The sequence below is a fragment of the Mauremys reevesii genome, linkage group 22 (genome assembly GCF_016161935.1).
Source record: "Mauremys reevesii isolate NIE-2019 linkage group 22, ASM1616193v1, whole genome shotgun sequence".
In the NCBI taxonomy this organism is placed as follows: Eukaryota; Metazoa; Chordata; order Testudines; family Geoemydidae; genus Mauremys; species Mauremys reevesii.
Genome location: NC_052644.1, coordinates 7,187,038 through 7,206,090, shown reverse-complemented (window position 1 = coordinate 7,206,090; position 19,053 = coordinate 7,187,038). Strand labels below are relative to the sequence as shown.

The 19,053-nt window shown below is 47.1% G+C and overlaps 1 protein-coding gene across 1 annotated transcript in view; it reads left to right on the top strand.

The window, feature by feature from the left end:
- Nucleotides 1-19,053, top strand: part of PPP1R37 (protein phosphatase 1 regulatory subunit 37) — a 140,246-nt gene that overhangs the window by 94,412 nt on the left and 26,781 nt on the right. Inside the window, exons 7-9 of the mRNA XM_039509649.1 lie at nucleotides 2,076-2,231; nucleotides 10,486-10,598; nucleotides 11,877-12,018. Coding sequence (XP_039365583.1) covers nucleotides 2,076-2,231; nucleotides 10,486-10,598; nucleotides 11,877-12,018 — 411 coding nt within the window. The remainder of the gene's footprint in view (nucleotides 1-2,075; nucleotides 2,232-10,485; nucleotides 10,599-11,876; nucleotides 12,019-19,053) is intronic.

The following is a 19,053-nucleotide window of genomic DNA, read 5'->3' as shown; positions in this document are numbered from 1 at the left end:
CTCAGCTCCTCAACCTGTGGGACTCCCCAGTACTGCTTGCTGGCCCCTTCATGGGCAGGAGGGCTGGGGTGGGAGGATGAGGCAGGAAGAGGGCAATTCTCTGAGCTGGGGCGGTGATGCAGGGAAGGGATTAATCTGCGGCCAGATCCTTTGGTAGTTGGAGTAACTGTAGCGAAGGAGCCAGGGCCAATGTGGAGGGAGTGCTGGGCAGTGGAACTTGCGGGTTCTGTGACTGTTCATAAACCAGGGAAACTCAGCCAAAAACTGCAGAGTTCAGGCTGCCCGTCCCTGCCGCATACCCTTCCAGAAAGTGTGTGTGTGGGGGGGGGGGGGGGGGGGGGGGGCGCTAAACTTAAGCCTCTGACCCCCAGGAAATGTGAAGTTAAAGGAATGCCTCCTACCCCAGACCACTACCACACCTGCCCCTCATGGAGATTGCCATAGGCACTGGGCATATAGTAGAACCGTCTCTCCCTTAAAGAATCTGCCCTTTTCCACGTGTTCAACACAATTCCAAATCCTTGCTCTTATTCCCGTGCTCCCCCACCCCTCCCTGTGCTATGTCGATCAGGGAGCAGTGCAGCAGGTTGCCAGAGCTTGTCCTGCCACCTAAGGGGGCTTGGAGCTGCAGATCTCAAAGATTCCTGTTCGCTGGTCTGTGCTATGCAGGATGTCAGTCTGCAGGCTCACAATGTCCCTTCTGGCCTTGAAATCCATTAACATTTTTAAAACTTAGCCGCTTTCTCCAATCTCCCTCACCCTTTCTGCTGGCCCCAAGTCTTAGGGAGGGCTCTGAGGGCTCCCTTAGGAGAACAAAGAAAGGAGGGCAGAATTAAGGTTAGGTGGAGTGTCGTGGGAGCCATTTCCTGGGTTTCAAAGGTTTTAAGTTCAGGCCCTTTCAGTGTTCTGGGCGGGGATAAGGCACCGCTGGCAGCTGGTTGGTAGTGAATCACTGCTAGGCTGGAGTTAGGCATCTTTGTGGTCACATCAGACCCCAGGTAGAGGCATATTGCAGACAGGTAAGCAAAAGATGGCTTTGCAGTTAATAGGCTATTAGTGTAACTTCCCTGCTATATGCAACCCTTTGAACCATATTCTTACATCTGTCAGGGACACTTGAGAGAGATTCTCACCTGGGCTGCACGTTCCAAGGCTAAAGTTAATACTCTAGGTCTAGCATTCTGGTTAACAGGGCGGTTGTGATCTTGGTGTGAAATGCAGAATTTAATGGAAATTTGAAGTTTTATCTCCTCTGATCTGCTTTGATACTGCTGCTGACTAGCAAGTCCCCCTAGTGCTGGCAGAAGTGTCATTGTCGATTCAGAGCAAGATTGTAGCCTACCATTGTTCTGGGGGCAAGGAGCCAGCACACTGTGCCTCATGTTGTGCAAGGCTGCGTGCAATAGCAGCCCTGGTAGTTGAGGAGAGCAAGGACTGCTCAGGACTCATTGCACTGCTAGTGTTGTCTTCTACAAAGGTCCTGGTAGTGGATGTATCACCCTCTCTCAGGATTATGCAGTGCCTCTCCCCATCCCACCAACACACACCCCTGGAGACATTGGGCCTGTGTCTCCTGCAGCTTCTACTGAGCTTCCTGTAGCTCCACAGTCATGCCCTCCCAAACACAGGTTAGCCCCATGACTTTCTTGTCAATCTAAAGTGTTTAGACCGCCATACTTGTGTCCTGCTGATGGTTTTTCTGCCTAGTTAATTTATGATATTGAGACTTTGTCTACAGCTGGCTGACATATTATATGAGTAAGAAATTTGCATAAGATAAGATGTTGATGGCACTACGAATGGCCTGTATGGACATGTGTTTTTCTGCAGCATCCAGCTGGAATAAGCCTACGATGCATGGTTTTAATGCCTTCTGTATGGCACACAATGAGCAAGGATTAAACATGCAGACCTAAAGCAATAATGAATGAAACCTAAAGTTACTTCTCCTTTGGTTACATGCTGTTCCAAAGTATCTTGTGGGTCTACAGACAGGTGCCCTGGTCTCTGTGGTCTTTTGTTCTGTAGCTGTGTTACATTAGCTGAAGTGTAATTCTCTGTTTTTTGCTTTTTAGCAACGGCTCTGAAAATGAACATGAACCTACGGGAACTGTATCTAGCCGATAATAAACTGAATGGATTGCAGGACTCTGCTCAGCTCGGCAACCTGCTAAAATTTAACTGTTACATACACATATTGGACCTGAGGAACAACCACATCCTAGATTCAGGTGGGAGATCCTCCTTAGTCTTCATACTTCTTTTCTCTGAGAAATTTTGTCAGAGCGAGAACTACATTTTAAATGTTCTCAGCCGAAAACATAACATCTTATTGGATCCCATGTTGCATTCCAACCCAGGTTGGAAAATTTGCCCTTTCAAAGCAAGCTAAGCCTTCATTCCTTTCTCATTCTGAATATTTTTACTTGTCTTTCTTTTAAAGAGTGAATGTTTCCTCCCTCCCACCCCACAACGTAGTGTCTTAATAAAGACAGTGAATGTCTAGTAAATCCTCAGACTTTAAACAATGAATAAATTAATTTGAACTCTTTAACATGTGGTGGAATATGGCAAGTTAGAGGCCCCAGTCTCCACTTTCTTTGGGAACACAGGGACAGCTGATGCTGCTCTTATCTCTGAGACGCTACTTCTTGCTGAAACCACAAAAGCCCCATTCAGGAACTGAGCAGCACCAGCAGGTTAGAAGGAAGAGTCCTACCTCTTAAACTGAAATTCTGTCTCTGGCAGTACCATCTCCTCTTTCCACCAGGCAAGAAGGTAGCTTGAGGCGATTTTGAGCAAGAGGACAATGGCCTAGGGCTACTGGAACACCTTGATGGAGAGGTAGTAAGAGCAGGGGCGGCTCTAGGAATTGCGCCGCCCCAAGCAGGGCGGCACGTTGCGGGGGGCGCTCTGGCGGTCGCCGGTCCCGCGGCTCCGGTGGACCTCCCGCAGACGTGCCTGCGGAGGGTCCGCTGGTCCCGTGGCTCCGGTGGACCTCCCGCAGGCGCGGGAGGTCCACCGGAGCCGCGGGACCAGCGGACCCTCCGCAGGCACGTCTGTGGGAGGTCCACCGGAGCTGCCTGCCGCCCTCCCGCAGCACGCTGCCCCAAGCGCGCGCTGGGGTCTGGAGCCGGCCCTGAGTAAGAGGCTGGCTTGCTGGAACTCTTTCTGCATTTTTTTGAGGAACCCTGCCCAATACAGCAGCAGGCAGCTCCTGCTGTCAAAGGGAAAGTCATGGTGAGGGCTGAACAATTTCCAAACCTGATCTCAAATTGAGAGTTGAAATGAGAGTTTTTAAAAAAAAGCAGTTTAAGCATTTTTAAAGAATGATAGCAGTGTAAGACCATGTCTACACTCCCCCTTATGTCGGCAAAACTTACATCGCTCAGGGATGTGAAAAAACATATCCCTGAGTGACAAGTTTTGCTGGCATAAGCACTGTGCACACGAGCGCTTCTATCGGTGAGAGATGCTCTCCTGCCAACATAGCTACCGCTGCTCATTTAGGTGGTTTTATTATATCGACAGGAGCTCTCTCCCATCTGCATAGAGCAGCTACACGAGCGATCTTACAGCAGCAGGGCTGTGCCGCTTTAAGTTTGCTAGTGTAGATGTGGCCTATATCTCTCTAAGCGCTTAGAGCAACTGGAGCTGCTTAGACCAAGTTAAGGCACCTTAACTCACTTGAAGAGTCTAATCATGTGATATCGCATGCCCACAATTCCTGTTGAAGTTAGTAAGAGCTGTGGCTGCTTGACACTTTTCAGGATAGGGTCCTTAAGGTGCCTCACCTGTCCTAGAGATTTCTCAGTGTCTTTTACTCTCTCCTTTTCAAAAGAAAAAACATCGGTGAAATTAAAGGCAGAAACAAATGTCAATACAAAACTCAGTGTTTTCAGTTCAGTGTTAACTAAGCCTTTGTCCAGGCCTGTTGTATGTTTGGTTACTATCTTCCTGGTCAGCTGAGGTGCCTATCATAAGTTTGGACACTCAGTCTATTTTATTATTTCTGAGTTAATGCTGTAGAAGTAACCTTAAGTGTCTGAATTTCCTGTCCTGATTCTTGGCATCCTTAACGACATCTGCTGAGAACTCTTCCCTCAATTGGCCTTATTAATATGCTTCAGTTAGCAAACAATATTTGGTAAAGATGTGTGCCATCAGCAGGTGTTCTCCATATTACACATGCATTAAGCCTCTTGCCAAAGGTCATATTGGATACCTGTGTCAGCACTGGGATTAGAATCCAGAGCTCCTGTCATAGATGTATATTTTATCCACTGAACACAGGGCCCTCCAGGAAAGTCCCTTTACCTACCTGTTTGTAAAGCCATCTGTGGAATGGGGCTAATAATGCCGATAGGCAAGGGAAGCAAGGCTCTGGTGGCCTCAGTCAAGAGCTGTTGTATTCAAAAGGTTTCAAAGCAAAATATTTCCTATTATGGGATGTACAAGTTCCACCTCCAGTTCTTTGTGAATCGCCGGAGTTTGGAATCCCTGACGTCTGGAGCTCCTTCTTTGTAGCTTCGATGTAATTAGTTTTGGTTGCATGTCATTACGGAGTTGCTGGGTGTGACTCTATGTAAGGCTGCAACTAATGTTCCATTACCAGGCCTGTTGTGACCACGCGCCACGGGGACTGCACTCCAACTGTTAAGATGAAGGAATTGTAGGCCTACGTCTTTCTGTAGCTAATGTAAGCATGCAATGTATTTTTGCTGAATGGATTTTCCAAAGCGTGGGAGGGGAATAAGACAGACAGCTTGAGGTTTCACAATAGAAAAATAATGTCCTTGTGATTCTTTTTCCCCCCTACACCCCCCTATCTGAACACTGCCTTAGTGTAGGAACTTTCCAACTTCTACACATGTACATTTGAACACACAGTTGAGAATCTTATCAGTATTTCTGGAGAAAAAACAAACATTTCAGAGTTAGGCAGGGAAGCCAGGATACCAGTTTATCAGCAGCAAATCCATCTGTCTTCTAAAATTCTTCTGCCAGTGTTTGTCCACATGGATTCTGCTCTTGGTGCATGTGTGTCTCATGTGTGAGATCGGACTGTTTTGGCCAGCAGCATTTACTGGGGCTGTACCTGGGCCCTAGATGTCCTCATGCGCCCTGCCCCTGCCATTTGAGAATACAAAGAACAGAGTGGGCCCAACCATCCTTCAGTTCCTTCTTACCACCTGTGACAGTGAGACACAACCCCTGCAGGGTCTGCCCGCTTCTCTGTGCGCTGCGCTAGTTTAGATTGGAATGGTTGTTAGTCTTCTTGGCTGTTGACAGCGCACACACAAATCTTTGTTTTAGTCAGGTTCTAGTTTTTGACTAAACACACATCCTAGTCTCTGCATACAGAGGCTGTAGCAAAGTGGCAGAAACAAAACTTGGGATTTAAAACCTGTCCCTTATGTGAAGCTTCAGTGCCATGTAACAATGGACACTCTGCCTATTATGTTTCAGAGAAGAACATTTTCCTGAGCAATGTGTACCATATGTCAGTTCTTCTCTAAGCAAACTCAGAAAGGTAGAGAAGCCTGCTTAAAATTGTTCCTCTTGAAGCACTGTAGGTAAACCATCTTGGACACTGAAAGGAAGGACACAGAAAGATCTTTGCCTTCCGGTCACCCTCTCTGTGAGCGCCCTGGTAAGCCGAGATTCCACCCTGAGTTCCTGGGCTACATCGATGAAGAGGCCCCAGTTGTCTGCCTCCATTCCAGTTCCTATGACCTCTGACAGGACAAGGGAAGAGCATCACCAGTGTAGAATAGGGGTATAGGTCACCCTACACAAGACTCATAAGTGACTCGTCTTGAGCTCAACAGCCGAGAGGCAGCCAGTGGCCTGAGAAGGGTTCTTCTGGTGCCCCACTACTGACTGTTAGAGAATGGTGGCAGTACCCCCTAAACCTGTGGGCCATGTGTCTCTTGGCACAGATCCTGCGGTACCTGGTGTTTCTGCACCAGCAACCTCGAAACAGTGTTCTTGGTACCTAATGTGTCATTACCGAGGGCACATATGGTACAGAATGGTTTGCCAGTGGGCACAGTACAAGAGTTTCCTTTTCTTAAGAGGCTGAGGTTGATAACTAAGCTGTCTGCTACCAAGTCATCGGTATGACAGGTCAAGGTGGTATCTCCAGTGCAGACTTTGCCCCCTACCCAATCAGGACGACGCCTCCACTGGAAAAGGTGACTCCTTTTGTTCATCCCCATGGGGCATGGTAGGCACTCCTCCCCTTCACACCTTCCTTCCCCTCCTTGGGTAACGCAGGGGGGTTCAGGAAGAGACTCTGGGGAAGGATCTGTAAGAGACATCAAGAAATGACATAGGGCTCATAGGGAACATCCTTCCTGGGACCCGCCTCCCCATATCTCCTACCCGAATGCCATACTCGTATTAGCCTTGGATACTCTGGGGTGCGCAGCTGTATTCAAGCAAGTTTTCATCATCGGCCCCCTCTAGGGTTAGGTCTAAACTTGTGTATCCAGGTCAGCTAGTGCAGCTTCAGATCCTGGAATGGTAGAAGAAGGGAAGTGTAACAGGGCGCGACTCACCGCTGTGGCGCCTCTTGTTGGTCATCTTGGGGAATTAGCTTCCAGCCTCCAGAGCACCCTCTGTTGGCCAGTGTCTCGCTTTGCTGCTGGCCCCCATGTCCCTCCCAGACCCTGGGTAACCCTTTCACTGGGTGCTGCCCCCTGGCAGTACCCCCACTGTTTCCCCAGGGAACCCCCACCCACTACCCCCACCTCACCTCATTCGTAGGCTACTGCCAGTCACCAACTCGCCCCCGCACACTGAGGTACTGCAGTATAAGCCACTCATCATAGGCAAGGTTGGGTCTGGACCTGCTGCCTCTACCTATTGCGGGGTTGCAAAGGGGCAGCCCAAGGACTTGTCTTAGGCCCTCAGCTAGGCCCGCAGCCTGGGGGTTTTCCAGGCTGGAGCTCCTCAGCTCCTCTAGCCTTCCCCCAGCCCTGCTCCACTCCCAGTACCCTGCTCACCTCCCTAGCAGCCAGTCCCTTCTCTCTCTACAAGCAGAGAGACTGTTTGGGCTTCTGGCTCGCAGCCTCTTATAGGGACCAGCTGGGCCTGATTGAGGCGTGGCCCCAGCTGTTACTGCCTTCCCCAATCAGCCCAGGCTTTGCTTCACAGCCTCAGCCCTCTCCCAGGGCTGGCTTTAACCCTTCCAGGGCTGGAGCGGGTGACCACCCTGCTACAGGAAGTGACTATGAACATAATCTACAAGCGGGAAAACTTCTTGTCCGCACTGCAATCCCTTTATCCTCTCCCAGCAATCCTTCTATGCTGCTTTCAGTCAATGCCCTCAAGGCGTTCCAGAACCTTGTCAAGTGCATGGCAGAGACTCTAGATACACCCCTGAAATTAGTGCAGAAGCCTCTCAGGCTGCAAGATGTCCATGAGTTTTTCATGAATGGCAGGCATACCATGCCTATAAATGAGAGGCTGTTGGAGCTTGCAGAAGACCTATGGCACATGTCAGCATTTGAGTACTAGGGTTGCTTCTGGTATTGGCAGTCCAAGGGAAGTAGAAGCATCCTAAGAGAGTAGACCTTTTCAGTGCAAAGTATATTCATCTGCCAGCCTCCAGCTGCACGTGGCTTATTACCAAGCAGAAGTGAAACAAACTGTCTCAATATGTGGATGGGGTACCACAGAAATAGCAAGAGGAGATAAAGACCATTGTGTCTGATAGTCCACACATCTCCTATAGGCTGTACTGGATGCACACCTTGGCTGCCTTGGTGGCCGTGAGAAGATCTTCCTGGCTTCAGTCGTCACAAATTCCCAATAGAGGACCTTCCTTTTTAGGTCAATGAGATTTAATTGAAAGATAGGTGGGGCCTTTGATTCCTTCAAGGACTCTAGGACTACTCGGTGCTCCCTGGGCCCCCATATTCCAGGCCCAAGGACCAAGTAAGTGAAACCACAGGCTTCCTTCAGGCAGCATTCCTCTGCCCAACACTGTTATCAACCTCAAAGACCTTGGAGTTTCTGAGAAAGAGGTAGATGTTCTAGTGAGGTAGACGTTCTCTGCCTCTTCCTCTGTTAATGCACAATATGCGTCTTTCACCAGGCAGCAGGCTTGGCCTGTTGCTGGTGTCAAGAGCCTGGTAGAACCTCCAGAGGGAGCTCTTCTCTTCCTAGCCCTCCACCCTTCAGCCCCATAAGGGTCTGTCTAGAATCAATATGTGCACATCACCATCCTATCCAGGCCCTTGCTCTGTTTTCCCACCATACAATGGTATGGTTTCTTTAAAGGCCTTATTCATGGTTTTACCTTGCAGTTGAGGAGCCTCTTGCAACCGCCAGTGGAGTATTAGCAGGGTTGAGCCCTTGACAACCTGTTCCTATACAGTTGATTTCTGGAGACTGCCTTTCTGGTAGCCATTCCATCAGCTCAAAGAGTAGGGGAGAACTAGACCTTTGTGGTGGGTCCCATTTATGCAGTGTTTCATAAGGACAGGGTCATTCTCAGGCCTCATCTCAACTTCTTGCAGTTGTTTGAGTTCCATGTGAACCATTTGATTCATCTCCTAGTTTTCTTCCCCAAGCTTGACTCGACTTCTGGGGAGACTAAACTTCACACCCTTGACAGGACGGAACATTCAGAAACCCACCCCAATTGTTGTGGTCTTTGCAGTAACTCATTTGCTCTTCAAAATTATCTGAGTGGGTCTCTGGCTGTATATAAGGACACATTATGAGTAGGGCTGTAAGAAAATCATGGGCCACAATTTTTGTTGTGGAAACTGCAACAATCACAACTTTTTGGCAACACCACTCACTGTAATTTGGCCTGGGTGTCTCTCAATCATGACAGACGGATGACTAGGTCACACTTCAGTGAGAGGCATTGTGAGCTGGGGTGGCGGTGGCAAAGGAGGATGAGGCTGGGGACCCAGGCAGCTCAAGGCTAGCCTCTCTAGAAGGCTCACCATAGGTGGTGGGTATTTAGGGCTAGAGAGGGCTCAGCCCTCTGAAATTTGAGCCACCCCACTGCCAGTATGCAGAGCCTTGGCAGGCAAAGCTCTGCCTCCAGCAGCACTGGCGCCAGCTTGGTGCTGAGATGCCTGGCTGCCGAGCAGCAAGATGGGCAAGGAGAGTCCCCGGAGCCCAGTTGTGAGGTGAGTCCAGGTGAGGTGACTTTGGTGCAGTGGTGGCGAGCCTGTCCCTCCCCAGTATTTTCAAGCAGAGCTGGGGCTGGTGGCATGAGGGGAGAGTGAGGGGAGCGAGACAGTGGGAGGAGAAGAAAGAGGAAATGGGGCTGTGGAGGAAGGAGCCAGATATAGGCGCAGCCAGCTGCACCCACTGACATTACCATACAGCTCCCTGTGCTCCTAATCCCCCACTCAATCGCCTGCCATAGGTGCCTAAACCCTAATCCACCCCTGCTTAAACCCATCCAGCCCCTTGCTACCGCATCCCCCAGCAAACACATCCCACCCACCCCTCCAAATAAACCCAAACCCCACAAAACCTCCTCTCGCCACAGTCGCCTCCTCACCACACCAACCCACCTCCCCCAGATAGTCACCCCTGTCACACAGCCCCCCCCTGCAAATAAACGCTCCCAGAAAACATCACCCTGCCAAAACACTTCTCCAACCCCCCTCCCTTTCATGGCCCAATCCCCACCTCCAAACACTCCCCCACCATGGCTCACCATTTCCCCTGTCATGGGCAGGCTTTAGTGAATGGGCCCAGGCAGGGGCTGGAGCTTGTGTCTCCTGCAAGGTGTGGGGCTGGGGCAGGGAGCCCTGTTGGTGTGTCATCGTCCGTCCCCCCCCTGCCAGCCTCTAGGACTCTCTGAGTTGGTTTTAGAGTGCCTATGCTTTCCGCCACCCCCTGTGAATTGGAGGAATTATGGCAGTGGGTATCCAGCCGTTGCTGGATGGTAAAAGACATACTGCCAATTCAATGACTGTTAGTGAAGAAATTGGTGATTTTGTATCTTTTATAAAGCTATACCAGCAATGTTCTCTACTGTACTTACATTCTGCTCTGTCCTAATATCAATCACCACCTACTTTAAAAACATACTATTTAAATTAATACATGATAATCAGAATTTGGCTTTTGGATGTCTCCGTTTAAGTAATTTCTCTCTCTCATGAGAGGATAAAGATTTTATTTTTTTAATAATTCTGCACTGAGAGAAATTTTCATTGTCTCCACCTTGCTGCTTAAAATGAATGAGACCTGTCTGCAGGCTGTTGCCTGTAACGTTCTTCTGATCCAGCACAACATGTGAAGTTCTATTTTGTGGTTTACTGACTGCCACGTTCAAAGCCTGTGCAAAAGAAGGGATTAGATAAGACAAGAAGAGTGCTGTTAAAGCCTACAGTATCTGCGTGTTCACATCAGACTGTGCTGGCCTCATGACTGTTGAAGTGCTGGCCTGTGAAATGCTGAAAGCAACCGAATAAATCCGCTCTAACTGATACTGTTTTATAGGCTTGGCATACATCTGTGAGGGCCTAAAGGAGCAACGGAAAGGGCTGATCACTCTGGTTTTGTGGAATAACCAGCTGACTCACACTGGCATGGCTTATATGGGGATGACACTGGTGAGTAGATTTCAGGGGGAGAAGATGAATGGCTTTTGAGTGATCCTCTTTTAGAGAGTAGTTTGAGGTCTAAACTGGGAGCCTGTGGAGAGGAGAGGAAGATACAAACGGTCCAGTTTGCTTTTCTTGTAGATGTGTGTTCTAGAGCCAGGCATAATTGTTCTGCAATAGCTCAGTCAAGCCATTGACAACATAATGCTTGCAGAGTGGGTGGATGCAATGTTCTTGTGCAACTGCACGGAAGTGCATTTCTATTGCATAGGAATGAAGAGAATTAATGCAGCATATTGGAGGGGTCAGGGCAAGCAGTCTGTCAGAGGAAAAGGACATCTGTCAGGCTGGAGAGGCAGCATTTGCAAGGGATCCAGGAATACAAGGAGGATGAAAAACAGGACCTGTTACAGTAAAAGGCAGGATGAGAGAGCACTATTTAGCTGCTATATGTCCTCTGCTATTCACCCCAACCCTGTTGGTATGTTCTCCTTAGTAACAGGAGGCCTAGCTCTTCCTGCTCTGAGCCCCACCTTTTCGCTTTCTCTTTCCTGCCCGCCTGGGTTATCTTTTTCTTATGTTTTCTCTCTGCTAGTAATTTCTCTCATTTTCCCTTCTCCTTTGCTTGTCCTTCCTGTCTTTCTGCTTCCTTCTCTCCTACCATCTCCCCTCACTCCTCTGCCACCCTTTTTGACTCTCCTTTCTACCCACTCCTCACAGTGGAGATCCAGTGCCCACCTCTGATGCAGGGCAGGTGAGAACTGTGGCTGCCAGCCTAGGCTGGGTCAGTAGCCATCAGCAGGTGGTTGTGGTGTGGCTAAGTTACTTGTAGACTTCCCATGACAGCACAAGCCTAGACAGTACATGCTGGACGAGCAGGCTCTAGCACTAATGCAGAGGACGTAGGTAGGGGAGGGAGTCAGCCTGTGACAGGCTGAAGGAGTGGATTGGTTGCTGAGGCACATGTGCTCTCTACCAGGCCAATGTCAATTTCACCAGCTCAGTAACCCAAGGGCTCCTTTGCTCTGTGGGGATTGAAAAATAAAAAACCTTGACAAAACAGTAATGTCTGTAAAACTAGCAGCCCTGGAAATCAATGGTATTCCGTATGCTCGGGAATACAGGGCCTCCCTAAGAAATTCCCATTTTGGATTTGGAAGGCCTAAGAGAGTCAGTTATTTCGCTGTGGTTGGTAGGTGTTGATGTGGATGAGGGTCATGACTCTTTTGCGCTGACATTCGATTGTAATGTACCTCTTTCACCTTATTTTTCTGCTTGTGTCCACAGCCTCATACACAGAGTTTGGAGACCCTGAACCTTGGTCACAATTCCATTGGGAATGAAGGTGTTCGTAATCTGAAGAATGGACTCATTGGAAACCGCTCTGTGCTCCGATTAGGCTTGGCTTCTACTAAACTAACATGCGAGGGTAAAACAGACTTTCCATATCTTGAGGGATTGTTACTTTCAGGATTATCAATCATTGAAACCCCCAACACTTTTGTCATTACTGAGAATGCAGTTAACAATGACAATTACAGGAATAATGTCGCTCTTGTGATATCCTAGGATCATATAATCATAGAAGATTAGGGTAGGGTCCCATACGAGGAAAGATTAAAGAGGCTAGGACTTTTCAGCTTGGAAAAGAGGAGACTAAGGGGGGATATGATAGAGGTATATAAAATCATGAGTGATGTTGAGAAAGTGGATAAGGAAAAGTTATTTACTTATTCCCATAATACGAGAACTAGAGGTCACCAAATGAAATTAATAGGCAGCAGGTTTAAAACAAATAAAAGGAAGTTCTTCTTCATGCAGCGCACAGTCAACTTGTGGAACTCCTTACCTGAGGAGGTTGTGAAGGCTAGGACTATAACAATGTTTAAAAGGGAACTGGATAAATTCATGGTGGCTAAGTCCATAAATGGCTATTAGCCAGGATGGGTAAGAATGGTGTCCCTAGCCTCTGTTTGTCAGAGGATGGAGATGGATGGCAGGAGGAAGATCACTTGATCATTGCCTGTTAGGTTCACTCCCTCTGGGGCACCTGGCATTGGCCACTGTTGGTAGACAGATACTGGGCTAGATGGACCTTTGGTCTGACCCGGTATGGCCGTTCTTATGTTCTTCTTATGAGACCTCAGGAGGTCATCTAGTCCAATCCCCTGCTCAAAGCGGGACCAACCCCAACTAAATCATCCCAGCCAGGGCTTTGTCAAGCCGGGCCTTAAAAACCTCTAAGGATGGAGATTCCACCACCTCCCTAGTGTTTCCTAATATCTGATGTAGACTTCCCCCATTGCAACTTGAGACCATTGCTCCTTGTTCTGTCATCTGCCACCCCTGAGAACAGCCAAGTTCCATCCTCTTTGGAACCCCCCTTCAGGTAATTGAAGACTGCTATCAAATCCCCCCTCACTCTTGTCTTCTGCAGACTAAATAAGCCCAGTTCCCTCAGCCTCCCCTCATAATTTATTTGCCCCAGTCCCCTAATAATTTTTGTTTCCCTCCGCTGGACTCTTTTTCCAATTTGTTCACATCCTTTCTCCAAAACTGGACACAATACTCCAGCTGTGGCCTTACCAGTGCCGAATAGAGGGGCATAATCACTTCCCTCGATTTGCTGGCAATGCTCCTACTAATGTAGCCCAATATGCCGTTAGCCTTCTTGGCAACAAGGGCACACTGCTGACTCATATCCAGCTTCTCATCCACTGTAATCCCCAGATCTTTTCTGCAGAACTGCCGCCTAGCCAGTCGGTCCCCAGCCGGTAGCAGTGCATGGGATTCTTCCTTCCTAAATGCAGGACTCTGCACTTGTCCTTGTTGAACCTCATCAGATTTCTTTTGTGATCCACTGTAACCCCCAAATCCTTCTGAGCTGTACAGCCACCAAGCCAGTTATTCCCCATTTTGTAGTTGTGTATCTGATGTTTTCCTTCCTAAATACAATACTTTATGAGAACATTAAAATGGCCATACTGTCAGACCAGTGGTCCATCTAGCCCTGGGGTTCTCAGACTTTTCTACTTGTGACCCCTTTCACATACCAAGTCTCTGAGTGTGGACCCCCCCCTATACATTAAAAACCCTCTTTTATATATTTAACACTATTATAAATGCTGGAGGCAAAGCAGTCTTTGGGGTGGAGGCTGAGAGCTCGTGACCCCTCATGTAATAACCACGTGACCCCCTGTTTGAGAACCCCTGAATTCTAGCCCAGTATCCTGTCTCTGATAGTGGCCAGTGCCAGATGCTTCAGGGGGCATGAACAGAACATGGCAAATGCAAGTGTCATCCAGTATCAACTTCGGGCTGTTAGAGGTTGTGGGACACCTGGAGCATGGGGTTGCTTCCCTGACCATTTCTCCTAATAGCCATTGATGGACCTATCCTCCATCAACTTACCTAATTCTTTTTTTAACACAGTTATAGTTTTGGCCTTCACAACATCCCCAGGCCATGAGTTCACAGGTTGACTGAGTTGTGTGAAGAAACACTTCCTTATGTTTGTTTTAAACCTGCTGCCTATTAATTCCATTGGGTGACCCTTAGTGTAAATGACACTTTTCTATTCACTTTCTCCACACTAGTCATGATTTTATAGACCTCTATCATATCCCCCCTTCATCATCTCTTTTGTAAACTGAACAGTCCCAGTCTTTTTAATCTCTCCTCATACAGAAGTTGTTCCATACCCCTGATCGATTTTCGTTGCCCTTCTCTGCACCTTTTTCGGTTTTGAAATATCTTTTTTGAGATAGGAACTATTCAAGGTGTGGGTGTATCAGATAGTGGCATGATATTTTGTTTTACTATCTATCCCTTTCCTCGTGGTTCCCTAATACTGTTAGCTTTTTGGGCTCCCGCTGCACATTGATCGGATATTTTCAGAGAACTGTCAACAATGATTCCATGACACTTTTTTTGAATGGTAGCAGCCAATTTAGACCCCACCATTTTGTATGTACAGTTGGGAATATTTTTTCCATTGTGGATTACTTTGCACTTACGAACATTGAGTTTTATCTGTCCTTTTGTCACCTAGTCTGGTGAGATGCCTTTGTAACTCTTCACAGTCTGCTTTGGACTTAACTATCCTGAGTAATTTTGTGTTGTGTGCAGATTTTGCCACCTCACTGTTCACCCCGCTTTGCACTGGTCTTTACAGAATTTCACCTTGTTGATTTCAAACCAATTCTCCTATTTGTCAAGTTTGTTGAATTCTGATCCAAAGTCCTTGAAACCCCTCTCAGCTTGATGTCATCCACAGATTTTATAAGCATCCTCTTCACTCCATTGTCTAAATAATTAATGAGAATTTTGAATAGTACCAGACCCAGGTGTGACGAAGTGGGGATTTTCCCTTGTTATGTACTAGCAATTCCGCCACCACCTCCTCTTCTTGGTTGATGGTCTGTAGTAGATCCTCTGCAATGAAGTCATGCTTATTTTTTCCCCTTTTTATCTTTACCCAGAGACTTTCAATTGTTCTGCCTTTTCTCCTCCTGTACAAGTGTATCTATTCTTGATGTATGTATTGTACAAGTTCCCCATTCACCGTAGAGTCTTTCGACCAAGCTAGGACCTGAAGCTTTATGAGTGGAGAAAACAACCAGAAAAAAACTTTCTTTGGATTGGAGGGGACTTTTTCAGGCATTCTGTGTACCCAAATGCAACGTTTTGTCTTTGCTAGTCACTTTAAAAAAAACCCTTGGTTTCAAGTGCTCAGAACTTTCCTAACTCTTTTGTACTGGTCTGTGAATATTGGAGGTTTTTTGGAAATTTGACCAAAGTCCTTCCAGTCATGTGTAAGGTAGGAGATTGTGAGGAAAATACAGTATTTCAACTGTTAATTTTTTATTTTTTTTTATGATGTGTTTTTAGTTGGAAGGATAGAACAAAATTTCCTGAATTCCTTTGACCTAGAAATTTGGTGGTTATATTGTCCTTGAGGTATAGTGCTTGTTTTGCTAATAACACTAACGAATATTAATTTGCATGTTTTCTCTACCACATACAATCTGAAGTTCCATTAAATTTTAAAATACGATGTTAACAGTGGCTGCATTAGACTATTATCTTGAACTAATTGATTGCATAGTGGGATTCCTAGTTCTTTAAACTGCTGCAGCCCAGCCAGCAGTTCTTTGAGCCAAACAAATGTGTTGGGAAATCCAAGGAATCTGGCAAAAGGGGTTGCAAGAGCTCCCTGGTTGGGGAAGCACTGTGTTGGCTGAAGGGAATGAGTATGAGCCTGGGACCTAAGAGGTCCTGACTTCCATTTGCCCTCCTTCACCGAATCGCCTTAATTTTCTGGACTTTACAACCTTTATTAGGTGAAGCCTCTCACTGACTTCTTGGGGAATGTCTTGTGCATAGTGCCCCACCAATACGCCATTTTGTCTCTGTGTACCTTAGTCAGTCAGATGGGGCTATTAGCACTGCTCACCTTCAGTGATGCTCTTGGCTAAAATTACGTAACTAGAATTGGTGCCCTCAGATTACCTTAGTTAGTCCTTATTGGAGGCCTCAGATTTTTTTGGGTTTTTCTTTGGACTCTCTTGCACCCCTTTTAACCTCACTGCTCCCCCGTTCCCTCCACGTCAACCACTATCCTCTCCCATAGAATTTCTGGAGATGTTTCCTCCTGCAGGATGGCCAAGCAGCACCTGAGGGGTTCTACAGGAGAGGTGGCAATAGCTTCTTCACACCAAATATTGAGATGGCAAATAAGGGGGGCTATTAAAACAACTCACAAATAAACCTTTTGATTCCAATAAAACAGATGGTCTGACCCCAAGAGACAACCTTCATATCACCCTCCTGGAGTTCAGAATGGTCAGAAATGCTTGTCTTCATTTCCTTCCTCTCATCAGACACAGATCCATCAAAGTCAGGGCAGACAATGTGGCCTGCATGAATCAATTGGCAAGGAGGGGCAAGTTTGTGCCGAAACAATACATTTGTGGAATTGGGGCATAAAGCATCACAGGAGGATCTCAGCAATGTATCTGCCCTGCATACAGAATACCACGGCCAACACACTCTGCAGGTGTTGCCCCAAGAATACACGTGGGAGTTTGATTCTCGGGTTCTACTTGAAATATTTCAAACTTGAGGGTTTTCCAGAAGTAGACCTTTCTGCCACACCCCTAAACAAAAAATGCTACTATTTTGTCCAAGGGGTGTGTGTGTGGGAGGTGTATGTGTGTGTGTTTAGGTTGCAATTCACTGGGGGATGCCTTCCTGTTGCCTTGGATGGACAGACTGTTGTAGTAGGAAGAGAGCCTGAGACATAAGCCCTTGTATCAAAGGCCTGGTATGAGGCAGGAGCTGCTCATAGGATCTGGCAAGAACAGGGCTGATATTGCAAAAAATGTACGTTCCTAAGAAGTGCTAGGCACAGAGTACTTAGGCAAACACATCTCAATATCAAGTGGTACCAGAACATCCCAATATCAAGGATGGTACAAAAACATTCCCTAAGGATAACAGGAACACACTGACCCCTCCTAAAAGGTAAGGTCAGGATAATCGTACGTAATAAAAATGTTTTGATGGAACCAATATGTATAAGGTAATAACTAGCAACGTCAGGGGGCAGTGACTATGTCAGAGGCAGTACTCACTTGTTTGTATCAGGGTATAAAAATGTATCTCAGAGGGAGTATCTTTGTCCAGCCAAGGGGGGAATGGAAAGGAAAGGCCTGCCATTCACTAAGCTGTGTCCATTGTCACTGGCATACATGTCTTAGTATCTTCGTAAAGTCTGCCAGGTGCTATTACCATGCTTTGTCGACAATAAACCTGGCCTGGCGCCTTCGTACCTTAACGAATCTTGTGGTCATTGGGCGGTTCACTCAAGGTCTCCTCTGCTGACTGTCTGCGCAGAGCTGGGGCAGCACACAGGGAAAACACATGTGCAGCCAAACATCTAACCATAACTGTTTTATGCCTTCCCTCTGATGCCTCTCATTCTCAAGGTGATAAGATCAAGCAGAACAAGGCCAGAGTCATTCTGATAGCCCCGACGTGGTCGAGACAAGTGCTTTCCCTTACTGTTTCACCGTGCTCTCTATTCTCTGATAGATCTTCCAACTGTCTCTTAATTCCTCTCTCAGGATGTCGGACCCCTGACACATCCCAGCTTGGGCATTCTTTGCCTCAAGTCATGGTCCCTGAATGGTTCTCGGGACTAGAGTCCTCTTGATCTGTGGAGGTACAACATGTGCTATTAAATAGTAGAAAAGTTTCCACCAGAACTTACCTCCAGAACTGGACAAGATTTGGCCACTGGTATGAACTCCACAGTACTGCTTCTGAATCCGCCCCAGTTCCTCTAATTCTGGAGTACTTGTTACAGCTTAAGAAATTGTCCCTCAATTTCATCAAAGTTCACCTGGCTGCCCTAACAGCCTTTGACACTGCTATTGAAGGTTTCTGTTTGTTTGCTCACCCCACAACCACAAGGTTTATGAAAGGCTTAGAGAATCTGCTCCCATAGGTAAAGATTCCTACTTCTGTTTTGGACCTGAATTTGGTTCTCACGAAGCCCCAATTTGAACTACTGGCCACCTGCTCCCTATTGAATTGATCAAGGAAAATAGACTTCCTAGTGGTGATTACCTCAGCCCGCAGAGTCAGAGAGGTTGGGGCTTTAATGGCAGATCCCTCTTTCACAACATTTCACAAGGATAAGGTGTCCTTAAGGCTGCATCCCAGGTTTCTCCTTAAAGTGACTTTTTAATTTCACCTGAATCAGACCATATACCTGCTGGTATTCCTCCCAAAACTGCATGCTTCCAACCAGAAGACTATTTTCCACACTCTAGATGTCAAGAGGGCGTTATCCTTCAGTCTGGATAGGACTAAACCATTCTGTAAAAATCCAATAGACTCTTTCTTTTGATTTCAGACAAATCTAAGGGTTCCACCATTTCTACCCAGACTCTCTTGGAACATATTTCCAAGTGTTTCATAGCTTGCTGCCAGGCTGTCGACATTCCACCCACTACCAGCATTTTGGCATACTCAACCAGATCACAATCTATATCTATAGCTCTCCTTAAAAATGTTCCCATTCCAGAAATCTGCAGAGCCGCTTCATGGTCTTCGGTACATACTTTCTTTAGACACTGTGCCTTGGTGCATGCCTCCAGGTCTGATGCTGCAGTTGGCAATGCAGATCTCTCATCTGTGATGGACTCCATTCTGAAGCCCCCTTCTACTGGGGATACTGCTTGGAAGTCACCAAGACAGGAGCACCCATAAGGACACTACTCGAAGAGAAGTGATTAGTCACCCCGTGCAGTAACTGTGGTTCTTTGAGATGTGTGTCCCTATAAGTGCTCCACTACCTGCCCTCTTTTTCTCTGCTTTGGAGTTTCTTCTGAGAATGGTGGTACAGAAGGAACTGAGGGGGCAATTCACCCATACAGCATAACGTAGCCTTGGTGCA